Source organism: Cinclus cinclus, chromosome Z (genome assembly GCF_963662255.1).
Source record: "Cinclus cinclus chromosome Z, bCinCin1.1, whole genome shotgun sequence".
NCBI classification, from domain to species: Eukaryota; Metazoa; Chordata; class Aves; order Passeriformes; family Cinclidae; genus Cinclus; species Cinclus cinclus.
The window spans coordinates 50,949,835-50,965,784 of NC_085084.1; the positions used below are offsets into that span (position 1 = coordinate 50,949,835).

Genomic DNA, 15,950 nt, shown 5'->3' on the forward strand with positions numbered 1-15,950 from the left:
GATTTATCCTGGGGCTGCTGAGGCTGCTGAGGAGCCAGCAGGGGCTGGGAAGAAGAGGAAATCCGTCCATTCCGCCCCTCTGCTCGGCTCTGCCGCCAGCCCGACCCAGCCGAGCCAGGCCCGGCCCGCGCGGCTCCGCCGCTCTCCTCTCGCCGCCGCAGGGGGGCGGGGTCTCGCGCCGGCCCGGGCCGGCCCCGCCGCTTCCGCCGCGGCCCGGGCGCCATGTGGCGGGCGGGGGCGGCGGGCGCGGTGCGCGCCGCGGGACGGGCGGTGGCGGCGGGGCCGCGGCGGCGGAGCGGCACCGGGGGCGTCCCGAGGGCGGGCACGGCCGCCACCAACAGCGGCCGGATCACGGTGAGAGAGGGGCGGGCGGACGGAGGGAGCGAGGCGCGGCCTACGCGGCGGCGGGCGGAGCGGCCGATCGCCGGCTGGGTCGGGCGGGCAGGGGGGGAAGGGCGACAGGCGGGGATTCTCGAGCCGGCCGCCGGCTCTGAGCAGGTCAGTGTCAGCCCGCGGCAGCCAGCGCCGCCGCCGGGCCTCTTCTCTCCTTCCCTCTCTTCCGCCTGCCTTCTGCTTTCTCCTCCCCTCCGTGCCTCCGGAGCTGCCGCACACGGGAGCTGGTGCGCTCGTCCGCTGCCCCTCTCCAGGCGCTGAAGGCGGTGCTGGCCGCCCTCAGCCGCGGGTGGTACAGGGAGGAAGGAGCCGGCTGCGTGCTCCTTTGCAAACGTCACTTGCTTTTCAGCTCAGTCTGAAGTCTTCAGAACCTTTCATGAGTACACAGAAAGTAATCCTGTGTGCTGTTCTGCCATTAAACCGAATGTTCAGTGCCAGTTGGAAGAAAATTGAAATCATGCCATCTTCCTTTCTTGATGTATAGCTTAAGTAATTCTGCTACTGTGTCTGACGTGGGGATTAGCTTTATTTTTCATGCATATTGGTTTCCCTCATTGGGGTTACCCATTTGATTCCTTTTTCTGATTCTGCTGGTATGGCAATACAGCTTTTCCATAATTTGGAAATCTGGAATCTGAAGTGATTCTGGCTCTTTTGTGTTTAAGGCAGGCTCAGGGTTTGTGTTTATTTCAACTTGGTATTTTCCTGACTTCCAGCAGAGGGACATATGCTGTTGGTAGTGCAGCATCTGAGTAGTGCATACTTAGGAAAATCTGACCCTAAGCCATTTAATTGTCTGAAGCTGCTCGTTAATTCTGTGGTATGGCAATAGTAAAGTTAGAATTCCTTCCATATTAGCCCTGTGATACATTTTACTTGAGAATGGAAAGGACTTCAAGAAGCAGTTTAATTTATATGATAAATACATAGTTTGTAATTATTTACATTTTAACTTTAATTCCATTTTGCCTCTGCTTACTCTAAACAGCAATTGCAATTTTCTTCAGATGTGAAGAGCAGGACTGTTTGGTTCATGAATTTGAGAAATGTAGGAACTGTGAGTGACACAAGGTAAAATGCATTTTGATGTATTAATATGAAAATATTGGTTATGCATTTTAGAATAACTTATATACGTACATTAGTACTACCAAAGTAATGTAATATTGATTTGATGTAAAGGACAGCTGGCGCTTCAGCTAAAAGCATTTTGTGTGCATTTGGGAAATCGCTTAGCAAATAACTTATGTACCTAAACACAGGTGTCTAGCACCATTTCACATATGCCAGAGGATGTGAAATTTCTGCTTGCTCTGAGAGGAGGTGACACAGTATCTGTTGGAGACTTCTCCCCTTCTGATGCAGCAGTTGGGAGACACAGTAAAGGATTGTGCAGATACTTGAAATGGCTCTTGCCTCTAAGTGCCTGAAGTGGACCCTGAACCAGTACATGAATCCTGCCCAATCCAAAGGCTTTCTGTTCTCCATGCCCCAAGGAGACACCCATTTTTTGGTGTCCCTCACATAAGTGACATACAGCATATTTTAGTTATTGGATAAGAAATTCTTTTAAAATATATGTTTTCTATTACCAACTGATATGTATTTGGCCCATAGTAGCTGTTTCATTGCCAAAAGCATTAGCAAAAATTGAGATTATTTTACTGAAGTATTTGTTGGTGCGGAGACACCTTTAAACACTCAGTTTAGAGGTGACATAGATAAAGACGGAGCAACTTATGTGATATAATTACATTTGGTTAATTAAACTGTTCTACATTTTGTTCCAGTAAAGGGGAAAAGAGAAGTGATCTCACAAGTGCTTTAAACCTTACATAATGGCCACAAGGGTGCTTTGAGACTCTCTGGAGAAGACTGTAATTCATAAGTGCTAGTTCATAAGCACAATTTAAATAACATCTAATTACCACTTGTGTGGGTAATTCCAGTTGAGAAAGCAATTGCTATGCATAAACATGACATGTGACAATGACATTTCCAAACTGTGGATGGCTACAGCAAGTTTTGTAGTCAAATGACATATATTTCTAAATGGGACATGCTTTTGTCTCTATTTGTAGAGTAGAAAACTAAGCAATTCTTACACCAATTCCTTTAATGAAAATGCCTTATTTTGAAATTTGATGCTGTTTAATAAATGGGGGTTAGTATATCTAAAGAAGTAAGTACCTTTTCCTCAATTAAGAGATTTCTAATACTAATTAATTTCAAAATTTCACCTCCATGATAAAGTGGATTATCACCTACATCACCTTAAGAAAAATGAATACTTGTTTTATAAGATCATTTCATGGTTAGAGTTTCATCCAAAGTCATGGTCTTGGTATGCTTTTATTAATAGTAAAAATGCTGTCGTCTAATTTTCCTCCTAATTGTAGACTTTTATGTCATTTGTAGCTCTTTAGATGAGACCACCTATGAGAAACTGGCTGAAGAAACACTGGATTCCTTAGCAGATTTCTTTGAGGACCTGACAGATAAACCTTTTACCCCAGAAGATTATGATGTCTCTTTAGGGGTATGTTTTAAATGTAATGTTACCACTGTAATTAGTGTAGGGTTTTTTTTTTTTTCTATTATTTGAATGTGAATTTTAAATTAGTCACCTTAGTGCTGACACCGAAAATACAATAAGTTTTTACACCTTTATTGTGCACTGTCTGGGGCAGCAATTCTGGTGAAAAGTAACACATACTGTCGTGTGATTTAGGGATTTAAAATTTTTCATGTATAGAGAAAGATATAATATAGCATAGTAAATAAACACAAGAGGAGATGGAAACTGTTTTCTAATTTCGCATTGGTCCATAAATTTTCCTAAGCAGGCATAGATATCTGCATAGCAGTCAGTTCCCTTCTGGTGTATACTAGAATGGTAGGCCTACATGACATGTAGCTGTTTCTTTGATTGCCGTGAATTCAGAGAAGCAGCGTTTGTCTTAACCAGGTGCAGTATATGTTTATCCTGGCTTTATTGATGACAGTCTGTTGTGGAGGGAAACAACAGGCGGGTGCAGTGTTGGATAGGTTGTTGCAGTAGTGAGACCAGAGCATATGTGGGCAGGAGGCTGCTGTCATGGGAGACATTGCATGGCTGGAGCCTTCAGTAGTCAGCCACCCAAGTTCTTTTACAGGAGCGACAGACTCAGAATAAAAATGTCTGGTTTATTTGTATAGGCAATTTATTAGTTTTTATGTATCAGTTCCTGAAGTGATCTGTGTGTTACAGTGCTGGACATGATTTGGAGTGCTGTTTGTGCCTACACTACTGTCTGCTGCGCAGGTCTTTCAATACTGCAGTTTTTTGAGGCCACACAGCTACTGCTTCCTCTTCATGTCTTGCCACAATACGATTGCTTTGTCCTGGCACTATCAGTTAAGGTTCTGTGCTCCAAGATGTTGAATTGGATGGTTTGGCTTTCACTGTGCAAAATACAAAACCAAAACAAAAGTCTATATAGTTTTTGTCTTCTTTGTGTGTAGCTTTGTCATCATAATTTTCATTCTGTATTTCTAATAGCTAGGGTATAAAATAATATATAGCCAGTAACTTTCTGTTTAGCAAATACTACTTGTTGCTTTAATTAGTATGTAGATAATATTGCAGCTAATTGCTTTTCTGGTAAAAAACATTGTTTAACCATTACTCTTCAGAATGTTTGAGGATATCAGCACCTATTAGCCTGATGCAACTATCCTAGGACAAAAATTAGCAATGGTTGAAATTTACCTCTCTAGTATTTTTAGACACTTCATTATGTTAAGCTGATGAATCGTGTCATAATTTTTTTCTCCATCTGCTGTATGGTGGATTATGTTTGACATCTTAATTTTTACGGGTGGCCCTTTAGTATGTAGATGGGATTATAACAATTAATATGCTGTCATTTTTGTTGAAAGCAGAAGGTTAAATAGTGCAAGTTTTAATTGTAAACAAACAGGGTCGGTGCTGCAGGAAGCCACAAGGTGGCGAATGTGATAAAGGTCTGCTGTCCCTGTTGTAAACGTGATTGCTTTGAGCATTTTATATCTTTGTGTTCAGGGAAAGAAACCTCTCTTTAGGAGAATACTTTTGTTACAAGGAACTAACAAGCATTCATCCAGTAGTACAAAAACCTACAGCAGCATTTCTTAAAACATGGTAAAAGTATCTTGCAATTTAAGTTCTTAAAAAAATTCAAGTTGTATTTTCTAGTATTTCAGAAGTACTGTAAAAGGTATGAGGAGGTGTTTTCAACACGGGAGTAGAGGTTAGCCTCTATACTTTGCAAGGATATAGAGCAACAGTACTCTCTAACAGCTGACACATGGTATAAATAGTAGTATGATTTTTGTTAACTCTTTGAAAATCTATTTACTTATATACTTACACATATATTTATGTATGTATTATTTCTATAGAAACATATAGCATAACAACATATTACATAATGTGCTGAGTACTTAATATGGCATTACAAACCATAGAGAAGAATGCTGAAACCTGTACATCATTATGCAGGCCTAATCCTCCATCCTGTTCTTATTCTGCTGTATCTCAACAATTCTAAGACCACTGAGACATGGAAAACTTGAAATTCTGATGACCAGAGAAGTTGCTTGTTCTTGTCCTTCTGTGCACTGTACTAATGTCCAATAGAAATAACTGGCAGGGCAAACCTGATGGGACTTTTAACAAGGAGAGCCTTTTATTTTTATTGTTTTGGTCACATATAAATGCCTTAAGCACAGAAACAGCATGGAAACTAAGGTAAAAAATCAGATCCTGAGAGTACTACTTTATGCCTGGTGATACTTGAGGTATGTCAAAAGCCAGTAAAACTGAGTTACTTTGTAGGAGAGGGAAGCTTTGAGTTGCTGCTTGTGCTACAGAGTATGTTGGCAGGCAGTAGATACTCATACCTGAAAGTATTTTTCCCCATAGTGAGTGTTTATACATAGCAAATAGCCCAAGCAATGATAGGCAGCTCTAGCAGTATCTTCTGACTAAAGCATGAAAAGTATGATACCCTTAAAGAGGCTTTATTGAAGTATTTGAAATACTGAGAACTAAATAAATTATCTGAATCATCACATTGCATTCTATAGAAATATTTCCCTTTTTAATTGATATCCTTTAGATTAACTCCAGTCCAAATGCTGTTATTTCTTCACTCTTAAAGTTAGAACAGAAAATATTTTTGTCAGTTACAAGAAACATGAATCATGTTGTCAGTAAGAAATTTGAGCAAGAAAGAGAAAATAATTGTTCACTAGGATAATGGTCTAAAGGTGGCATAACCAAAAGCAAAACCAGACTCATTGAAAATAAGAATTGTGGAATTTAGAACTAACTTTTTTCAGGTATGAATCAGAATTATCAAGAAAAAAATGTGTTTGTTCCCTGTTAAATGGTTACAGTTACTGAAGAAAAATAAAGTCAAATTGCCTGGCTCAGAAATCTAGCAATGACACATAAAGCTTCTTGACTTTGAAGCACACTAGTTCTGCATTGTTCATTAATATAAAAAAGTTGTTATTGGATTATGTTTTAATGATTGCAAAATGAATTGCTGTAGTCTGGTCCTTTCAAGATGCCAGGTCCAAGCTCAAGAGTATTATTTAAGTAGCATCACTGTGAATGGTACAAACGCTAAAATCAAACTCTGACAAGAAGTGTTAAAGTAAAGATCAGACTCAAAGATACAGTAGGTATTAACTTACATTTTTAGTATGTAATGATCATTCTCCCTAGCTATTATTGTTTGGGAGATGGTTGAGAATCTGATACAGGTATGTAAGTTTCTGCCACTGAAGATGAAGTAATTGTTGTCAAATTAACAGGGTACAAATTTTTTATTTCTCTCTTTTTTCATCTTTTAAGAGTGGAGTACTAACAGTAAAATTGGGTGGAGACATGGGAACATATGTAATCAATAAGCAAACACCAAACCGGCAGATTTGGCTGTCCTCACCCACTAGGTAAGTTAGTTATGTAATATCTGCAGACTGGGTGGAAATGCAATTCCCCTTATTTATAGCATGGCATGATCATGTAATATCCTTCATAACTAACCCTTCTACTCTGTATATTCTCAAAACATGATATTATCTGAATGTTCAATAATGGCTTGGTATAGGGGTTCAGGGCATACTGCAGTATTATTGGCATAACTAAATTAATACAGGAAATGTGTAACAAAGTTTTCATGCACTGTTTCAGCCCAAAACCATTGTCTACAGGAATATAGCTTGCTCATAGGAAATATAACCAGCAATGATTAAAAAGAAACAAACAAAGCTTCTTTTGGAAAAAGGGCGATGATGATGTCATCATCTAAACCTCTCTTTGTGTTTTAAGCAGGGTGGCTCCTTCCCTTTTAAGCTTGTGGGATTTCCTGCTGTATATGTTTATGTATGCCCACACTGGTTGTTTTTGTCAAACATCTCTACTTCACAAGAGCCTTAGCTAGCTGCTTCCTCTGCCTTTTCTAATGCTATGTTTTGATCCATTCCAGGTTTTCTGGTTGGTTTCAGCAGGGAGGGCAGCCAGACTAGTAAGAAAATGCTGTAGCTGTCCCCCTTCAAAAATCTTATTCTTTGCCACTATCCCTGGGAAAGAACCCAGGGAGCTGATTAGTGTTACTGGTGAAGGAACCAGCTTACAAGATTTTTGTGTCACTGACACACAGGCTTCTCTTTATGAAAACCAAAATTCAGTTAATTCCTGTCTGTTTAGCTCTAACTGAGCTGAGGCATACATGCTCCAGAATGTGGAGTTTGATGAAAAAAGTTAATATTTTTCTCTATACTCCCTTAACTGGTATTAGATAAACAGTGTTATTTCCTGGAACATGATGCAGTGTGTTCACTTGTTTCCTAACTTCTGAAAGGCAACTCCAGCAAATACTGTATGATCTGAACTGTCATCTCTTTAACTGCAGTATGCTGGGAAGTGAAAGAAACAAATGTTGCTGCCAGTAACTGCTTCCATTGAATGTTTTGAGGCATTTTTACAGTAAATGTTGACCTTTTGTCTTTAAGAATGTATCCCAAGGGAAACAAATTTGTCAAGATGTGAGATATTTTTCTTGGAATTTTTCTTTTTTGCCATTTGTTTCCTACTGAGTATCTGTACACCTAAGTGAAATCTTTACTTAGTTGATAGTTACCAAAAAAGGGCATGAGGGGATGTGTGCAACCTGGCAGTAGTGTGATTGCAGTAATTTAATGAAGCTTGTGACTGAAAAGACTTTTCAACCTTACAGAATATTAGCAATATCTTAATGTGATATTTTAATTCTTTTATAGTTAAAACATATATGCAGACTTTCCATGAGAAATACATTTAATCTGTATTGAACTTGGTAGGCAATTTATAGAATTCACCAGATCTTTGCTTAAACTATTAATTTGAAAGTCACATTTGTGCAGTGTTTTGGAGATTCATACTTCAACTATGAAGGTGCTTCATATGCTAACCTTATCACTGATATTTACTGCATAACATTTAAAACCAGTTCAGATAATATATATATTTCTTCATCATTGATGAAATGGTCTGTCTTACCTGATTTTCATGAATGACAGGATCCAATTCCATCTCTAGGTTCAGTAGAGTATAAACGTAAGTGCTGAAGAGGTGAGGTAAGAAATACTTAGCAAAATAACTGGAGCACATCACCCTGATTCAGTTACTACTTCTGATACAGTGAGATTTCAGTGAAAGTGGCTTGGTTTTGTGCTTGCTTTTGTAACTTCCCATACATTGATTAGCGGTTGGAAAATTCATAATTTGACTATTAACTCAGGATGGTCAAGGTTCAGATCAGTGTTTATGCCTGTAGCGAGAGAACCTGCAGATTGTTCTTAGGTATGCATAGGATCGTTTGTCTTCTAGCAGACTGTGTGTTGACTGGGTTCCAAGGCATAAGTTCTGCAAGATTTAGGGTTTCTCAATTTATCCCAGATGACCATTTAATTCCTTTCTGTTTTCTTTGCTTAGCTGATATAAACAGCAGTGAGTACCTTTCAGTCATTCTCCCATTTGACATATGGAAAACTGGGTGGATAGCAAGGTCCTGAGTGGAACCCATGGGTTCAAGTTTCTTTCTTGATGCTTAATGTATATCTGGAAAAACCAAGCTAGTAAGAATATAATATTTTAGTTATAAATCTCCCACATGCCAGTATATTTGCTTTCAGGTGCTAAATTATTTTGTTGTATATAAAATGATAATATTTGTGCTTTGCTGTGCTTAGAATATCTGCAAGAACTAATCAGTGGCATTAATTCAGCATTATACAAATATCTGTTGTGATATTTTGTGCCAGAAAATTATATCTGTGAGGGAAGAATGAGATAAAGGAAGAAAGTGTGGGTAAATCAGTGCCAAAAGCAGGAAGGGAAAGTGCTTGTCTCCCCTAGGAGTGATGGATGTATCTGGTCACCTTTCAGATATATCTGTTTGATGGCTTAGTAGTTCTTGACATATCAGGCCTTTTCTGCTCCACTTTCTCAGACTGCCCACCCATGTTCCCCATGCTATCTGTTCCTTTTCCTGGGCACTCTGTGGCATGCATTATGCATACAGGCTTCCAGCAGGTCTCCTGTAATAATCTGTACTTAATCAGTGTGTGATGTTTTGTTGTGTTTTTTTTCTAGTGGGCCCAAGCGCTATGACTGGACTGGACGGAACTGGGTATATTCTCATGACAGAGTATCTCTTCATGAACTACTATCAAAAGAGTTTTCTGCAGCTTTAAAAACTAAATTGGATTTGTCCTGCTTAATGTATTCTGGGAAAGAAGATACTTGATTGTATTCTACCTCGTGGAAGTTTAAAGACTTTAACCTCAAGCGAAACTCTTTCTTGGGCTGAAGTACCTGAGCTTAAATCTGTTGTTTTTCTTGGCGTCAATACGTTGTGCAACAAAAATGAAAATAATATATTTTTTCTCTAGTGCTCAATCTTTGGTTTTCTGTGTGCTACTTGAATCTGTGCCCATGTAGTACCTGTCGCTCATCCTGTCGCTTAATTTTTGCTTTCTTTCTACAGAAGTCATGAATTTTTAGTGTTTATAGACTTGTTTGCATGTAAGAACTGACTACCTAGTGGCTCCTGAACAGCACACAAGCATTGAACTTTTGTTGAAACATTCACCCAAAACAAGATATGCCTGTGAGTTATATTTACATAAATTGTGGTACTGTGAATGTATTGCCTCAAAATTTGTGGCTATTGGAACACATCATGATCACATTTGACATGTCATAATGCATGTAATGGAAGTTCTTTTTTCTTCAGTTACTCTGAAAAAAGTATTTCAAGTACTCTGAAAAAGTACTTACTTTTTTTCTAGCTGAGCAAAATAAGTTTGGGGTAGTGAAAATTTGCACTAATTTTATTCTACTGCATTTCTTAAGTGGGTTTGGATTATCTTGGATCACAATGATAGTGCAAGGCTCCCCCGGCACTATGCTGATAGTGCAAGGCTCCCCTGGCACTGTGCTGATGAAGAAATTTCTTAGAATCAAGTATTGTTGTCAGGCTGATGAAGCTGTCTTCATCACATTATTAAGTATGCGAAGGAAATAAGCTACATACTTCAGATGTTACAACAAAAACATTTTAAAGAAGTCATGAACAGCACTACTTCAGTAGTTGCACTGTTATGATATTACAACTTGCAGGTTTTAACTGCCTATTTAAAGCGGAAGGACCAAGTTTCTGACTAATGCATGAGGGAAGAGTTATACCATACTCTTGGAGATTGTGTGAAAAGATGTTCAGTGCGCAGTATTGTTCTTCTTGGTTTCTTTGATGCTGTAGTTAGTTTGGCATGATTCTTTAACTAGTTTGACAGGTAAGGATTGATTTTTGTCATTGAAAAGCAATAACTGTATAGTGTTCTTGTCCAGTATTTGCATTCAGAATATAAACATTGTTACCTGCTATTTCCCACTACTAAACAGAAACATTTCAGTGGTAGTAGCTCTTGGTTAATGATGCATGCTGTTTGCATACCATCAATATAAATTTCAGCTCTACTGGATGAGGTAAATACAATGACTCCCAGATCTCGTTAATAAAGAGTAAAGCATGTTTTTTAAAAAAGTACAGGGAGGTAGAAATAGAATGTTTTTGCTATTCTGAAATTAGAACACTGAAGACAATTTATAGCATATGGAAATACATATTTTTATGTAGTTACTTTTATAATATTTAGCTCAATCTCCTGCAATTTCACATAGTCATTTTAACACAGTTTGTGTAGAAGTTAATGACTTGATGTTTGAATCAAGGATATCTGGTAGTTCCTTTGCCTGACCATGTATATTTTTTTTTTACAATTGACTTTTCCAATAATTATTTTCTTAAGTATTTGCATGCAGTATAACCAGTAACATGCATCTGATTCATATTTGGAAGTTCATTCTCCAATCTCTTACATATGATGAAATGTTTATACAAAAAACAAAAATTGCATGTAGAATTTTTAATTCATTATGTAAAGGTGGAGATTTGAGGGTGTGCTGAAGAGGGTGAGGGCCACAGACATGTGCATACTTTCGAATTCTTTCTGTTTCTTAAAATGTACTGGAAAGATTCTGTCCAGTTGTGGCCCAAGGTGGATTTTATAAGAGCAGTTCAGCTCTCACAGTTTACATGCCTTGCCCTTCATCTGTAATGCTCCTGCTATTTATGCAAACAATTTCCTGGGTTTAGGTATGTGAGTAACAAATTGATTTCATCTTAGCTGGTGAAGATAAATAGTGTCAGCAAGTTAGAATGAGTTTTATCTCAATGTACAAAATGAATCATAGGACATGACTCATTTTTTGCTTTAATACTTGCATCAAATTGTAATTAGGGATAAGGACTCCCATGGAGGCACAGAATGAGTTCTGATCCTAATGTCAGACTGTTTATTGCCCCAAGACAAGTAACACTTTCTGTACTGTTTTTTACTTTGATAACTTAGGGAATAAAAAGATTGTTATAAGTTCCCCACCTGACATCCTGTCAGTAGTTTCTTGCTTCACCTCTCCCAAAAGAAATAGCAGAAGGAGTCATTAAATACAGATGATGCACAGACAATATCAATAAGAATCACTGTGTTACGGGCATCACTTTTTCCCCACAATGTGGCTACTCCATTGTCAGTGAAGGAGAACATGCAAAATATTTTGGAAGGATGAGTATTGCCATACACAGCTTTACTACCTTCCCAAGCTCAGCATATAAACTGGGGTGTGTTGGGCTTTTTTTAGGAATACCAGAATTTTCACCAACTGCTAATCTGACCCTTTTTTTTTTTTTTTTTGTGGTTTTGGCTTACACTCTGAAAGACCTAGTATGTCCAGCCTTTCTAAAATTCATTGTTCCTATGTGCCAGGAATTTTTTGGAAGTCTCAGTTCTTTCATGTAGTCAAGCCTACAGCAATTGTACACAATCTACATTGATTGCAAAATACCACCTTTGTTTGCCAAGAGTTATGTGCCTAAGTTCTTGTTTGGTGTTTGTTTTCCACTTGTGGGTTATTTGAAAGAAAACATTACCTCTTTGCAAGATTGTTCCATGTGATAAAATCATTACATCTTACTTCCTTAAAATTCCCAGTGTCTTTTGGCAGCTTCAGTAAATGGGATAAAGGCCTGTCCTGAGGAGGAGGAAGCAGAATAAGAGAAAGGGGGTTTACAAGAAGGTTTGTGTTTGATTATTTTTAGCTTCTGGTTAGTGGTTGAGCGCTGTGATTGTGCTAACCAGCTCTGTAATATGTAGGAGTCCTGGGAAGAAAGGCAGAGGCTTGCCAAATACCTGGAAGAACATTCAAAATCATAAAGGAAGAATGAGAGGGGTAGAAGCAAAGGCTGTCAGGGAGAAATTAGCTTTCCCCAACAGCTGATGTCATTGACAAGGCAAGGAGAGATGTCGGGCAGTCTACTTCATGTGGCCCTTTAGGGAGTGGTGTTTTAAATTTACCCCACAACAGTATTTATAATTGTAATCAATCAAACATGTTCGAGTCCATTTTGCTATTGAGATTTTTTTTTTTAATTCCTGTATAAAGATAAGAAAAAATTGTGTGGTGTTGCAGCCGTCTCTCTCCCAAATTGTCTTTTATGCAAATTGTATTGCTGGCAGTTCTAGAACAAAGACAGTATTCATGCCTTTTACTGAGGGAGGTGGCCAGTAGAGACTGCTTTGCTGGGGATAGGATAAATAGAGCCATGAACAATTAAAGTTCTCTAAACAGTTCCTAAGTAAAAACTTTTTTGGAAATCAGGTTAATGAAAGACAAGTTTAGATAAAAAAAATAGTTGTTTAAAATAAAGCATATAATGTTGCTACCCTCACCAGTTGGCTGAATTGATTTTAAAAATGTTTGTATCTTGGTAATTATGTGATGAGTAACACAATGAATAACTTTACAAACGTTGTTACTTTCCAGATGTAGGCTCTTCTGCTAGCCATCAATGTCCTCTACTGTTGTACTAAAAAAAAAAAAATCAGTTATATATTTAATGTGTCCATAGTCTTACTCCTCTTAGCATCATTTTAAAACCATTAACGAAGTATCATAAGGCCACTGTTGCAGAAAATTTGGAGAATTAACAAATGAAGTTTTAAAACATTCATTAAGGAAACAGGCACCCACCCCAGTGTAAACCAAGTGATTTGACGCATACCTGGAAGTAAAACCGAATTTCCATTTCTGTGCCTTGATTCTGCATGAAAGCAATATTGTATTACGTGATCATAGAATTAGTCTAGCTGAAAATACCAAGTTTAGGAATTAGCCATGAATTAGTATTTTTTTTTCCTCTCTGATTTTTGCTGTTGGGTCTTTTAGACTGAAATAGGTACTTGAAGGCCAGTGTATGCACATGCATGTTAATTATTAACAATAAGTACAAGCAGGCTTTCTCCATACAATATTTGAATGCAGTTTCATATTTGCTGTAATAAAATAGGTTCTTTCAGGGCCTCCTTCCAAAGTCCAGCCCCTTCATGAAGAATACTGTTTGCCTTCCTTATCTTACTTTCTGTGTGAGATGCAGTGCATGAACTGTACCTACTGAGAAAGAAAATTATCTGAATTAGAAATGCTGTGGGAATCTATTGTATTTCTCACCTGCAAATAGCAACAAGGCAGAAAACTTAAGTAGATTTTTGTTCTGCAGGCCTGATGGGGCTGGGAGTGTGCTGTTTAATTTTAGAGGGGCTCGAAAGGGGTTTAACAGTCCACCAGATAAGACAGCAGATAAGGAATTCCTGATGACATTTAATGCTTTACAATGCAAAAGAAATATGACTCCGAAGAATCCTGCCAGGTCTCATCCCGGCTGCAGGACAGCAGTGATGCCGAAAGCTGATACCTGTGGAATGCCAGCCTGGAGTGTATTTCTCTCGTTGTACCTTACAATTTCAGTAACAGTATTGGTAGGCTTGCAGCAGTGACGTGGGGTGTTCCGGCCTGAAAATGGAACTACTCTGCCTTCGGCTAGTCTTGTGTATTTCAGCTGAGAGTGATGATGTGAGCAGAGCCCCGTCGAACTGTCAGTGAAGTGGCCGCAGCTATTCTGTGACAAAGAACAGGGAAAAGGAGAGTGAGAGGCCTGCTGGAACACTGCGCTGTGGCGTTAAGGGCTGTCTCAGAGGTCTTGCCGTTAGAAAGGTTCGGATGGGCAGTGAGCCCAAGTTCCAAACAAAACACTGATGTAAACGGAAAACACACCCAAGCGCTGGGCTGGGTGACGGTGCGCCGTGCCAGCGGCGACAGGGCTCCGCCGTGTGGCCCGCAGGTCCCTTCTGCTGCCTGGGCCCAGCGCGGGGTGCCTCGGGCAGAGGAAAGGCGGGGAGCGGAGCCGGGGTCCCCTGCCGGGAGACGGGACGGGCAGAGAGAAGCCGGGGGGCGGGGCGGCCTCGCCGCGGTGACTCAGCGGCGCGGAGCACCGGGCTGCGACCGGTATTTCCTGTTCCCCTGCCGCCGCCGCGGGTGTTGGTGTGTGCGGGCGTGGGCCGGGGGAGCTGGGCGAAGGCACCCCTGGATTGCAGGGGCGGCGGCCGCAGGTGGGGGCACGCCTAAGGAGGGGGCGCGCTGCCCTCCCCGTCCGGCCGCCACCGCCCCTCCCCTGTCGTTCCCTGCCTTCCCCATCCTTCCCCTCTCCTCCCTACCTGGGGGCGAGGCCGGCACCTGCGGCGGGAGCCCGCCCCGGCGTGGCCGCGCCGCCCCCGCCCGCGCCCCGCAGGAAATCGCCCGACTCGGCGGGAGCGGCCACAGCGGACCCGGAGCCGGCCCCAGCCTCAGCCCCGCACTCGGACTCGACGCCCCCGTGGCTGCCCGCCCCGGGGCGGCAGGGCAGGGCAAGGCGCAGTCCCAGCGCCGGGGCGCCTCTGGGACCTCTGCTCCCGCTGCCGGACGCCCTCCGCGAGCAGGCGAGTATCCCCGCAGGATATCCCCGCCCCGAACCCGCACTCCACGCCGCTTTCCTCTCCCGGGCAGGTGCGGTGCCCCCCGGCACCCCCTATCCCCCGCGGCCGGTGCCTCCGCTCCCCGCTCCGGGGGCCGCGCTACGGCCACGAGCTGCCCGGCTTCTCCTTCTCGTTCCTTTTTTGTGCTTTGGGTTTTATCGCCCTCTCGCTTGCGCTCCTCGGGCGCACTTCGCCGCCTTTGTCCGAGGGAGCCGGACCCGAGGGGCCCCCCCCGGCCGGTCCCGCACCTGGGCGGCGCGAACAGCCGAGCTCGGCCGGGGATCGGCTTTTCCCTAACGGGATTAAGCGGCTCTCGGTGACTTTTTCTGTGATAAGTACTTTCCGGTAGAGTGCGATACTACGTGGAAAGTGGGAGAGATGTCACGGGCGAGTCGCGGTGTTTATTTACCCGGGTTATTCCGGGGGGAGGACGGGTCTCCCGGCCAGCGCATGCCCCCGCCATCGGGGGCTTGGGCTGCTTTTGTTGCACAGAGAATTCCTGAATTCTTTATGTTGGCACATCCTGAGTGGATTCCAGCCATGCCTTGGGTTTTGGCTAACTGGGTCAGGGGAAGTTTCAAGTTAACAGGGAACCGTGAAACAAAGGAACAGGCAGTTCCAGAAGACAAATGTCTTAATTGCCCTGTTAAAGTGCCTTGGCATCGGCAGTGTTGGCGGTGCTGGAGCCCAGGTACATTGCATTTTCACCCTGGAGTGCCAAGGTTGATCTGGCAGTGGCATGCTCTTGCTTTAGTACGCAACTCTGCCCTGAGTTACCCTGTACTCGAAACCTCTTTGCATATTTTTTTCCAGCATAAGAAAGTACATGCTGCTTGAACATACTTGTGTAAGAGGCATATAACAAATCAGAAAACTTTCATCCTTCCAATGTTACTTTCTAGTAGTTATTCACTTAAAACAGAGATTCTCTGAATTATCTGCTCCCAAGCTTCGGTTTATATCGGTTCCCACAGCTAAGAGGATACTCAAGGGCTCTTGGCCCCACAGCTGTGCTCCAGCAGAGGCTGCAAAAGTCTGCTTTGTTTCAACCTTCGGATGTAATTATCAAGGCCACA

At 41.6% G+C, this 15,950-nt stretch overlaps 1 protein-coding gene across 1 annotated transcript; it reads left to right on the forward strand.

Moving 5' to 3' along the window:
• Nucleotides 1–222: 222 nt before the first annotated feature.
• On the forward strand, nucleotides 223–9,364 carry FXN (frataxin). The gene is made up of 5 exons (XM_062513367.1): nucleotides 223–354; nucleotides 1,382–1,464; nucleotides 2,812–2,932; nucleotides 6,278–6,375; nucleotides 9,059–9,364. Exons 1-5 carry the CDS (start codon nucleotides 223–225, stop codon nucleotides 9,210–9,212), a joined length of 588 nt encoding a protein of 195 aa, XP_062369351.1. The 3' UTR covers nucleotides 9,213–9,364.
• Nucleotides 9,365–15,950: the final 6,586 nt, after the last annotated feature.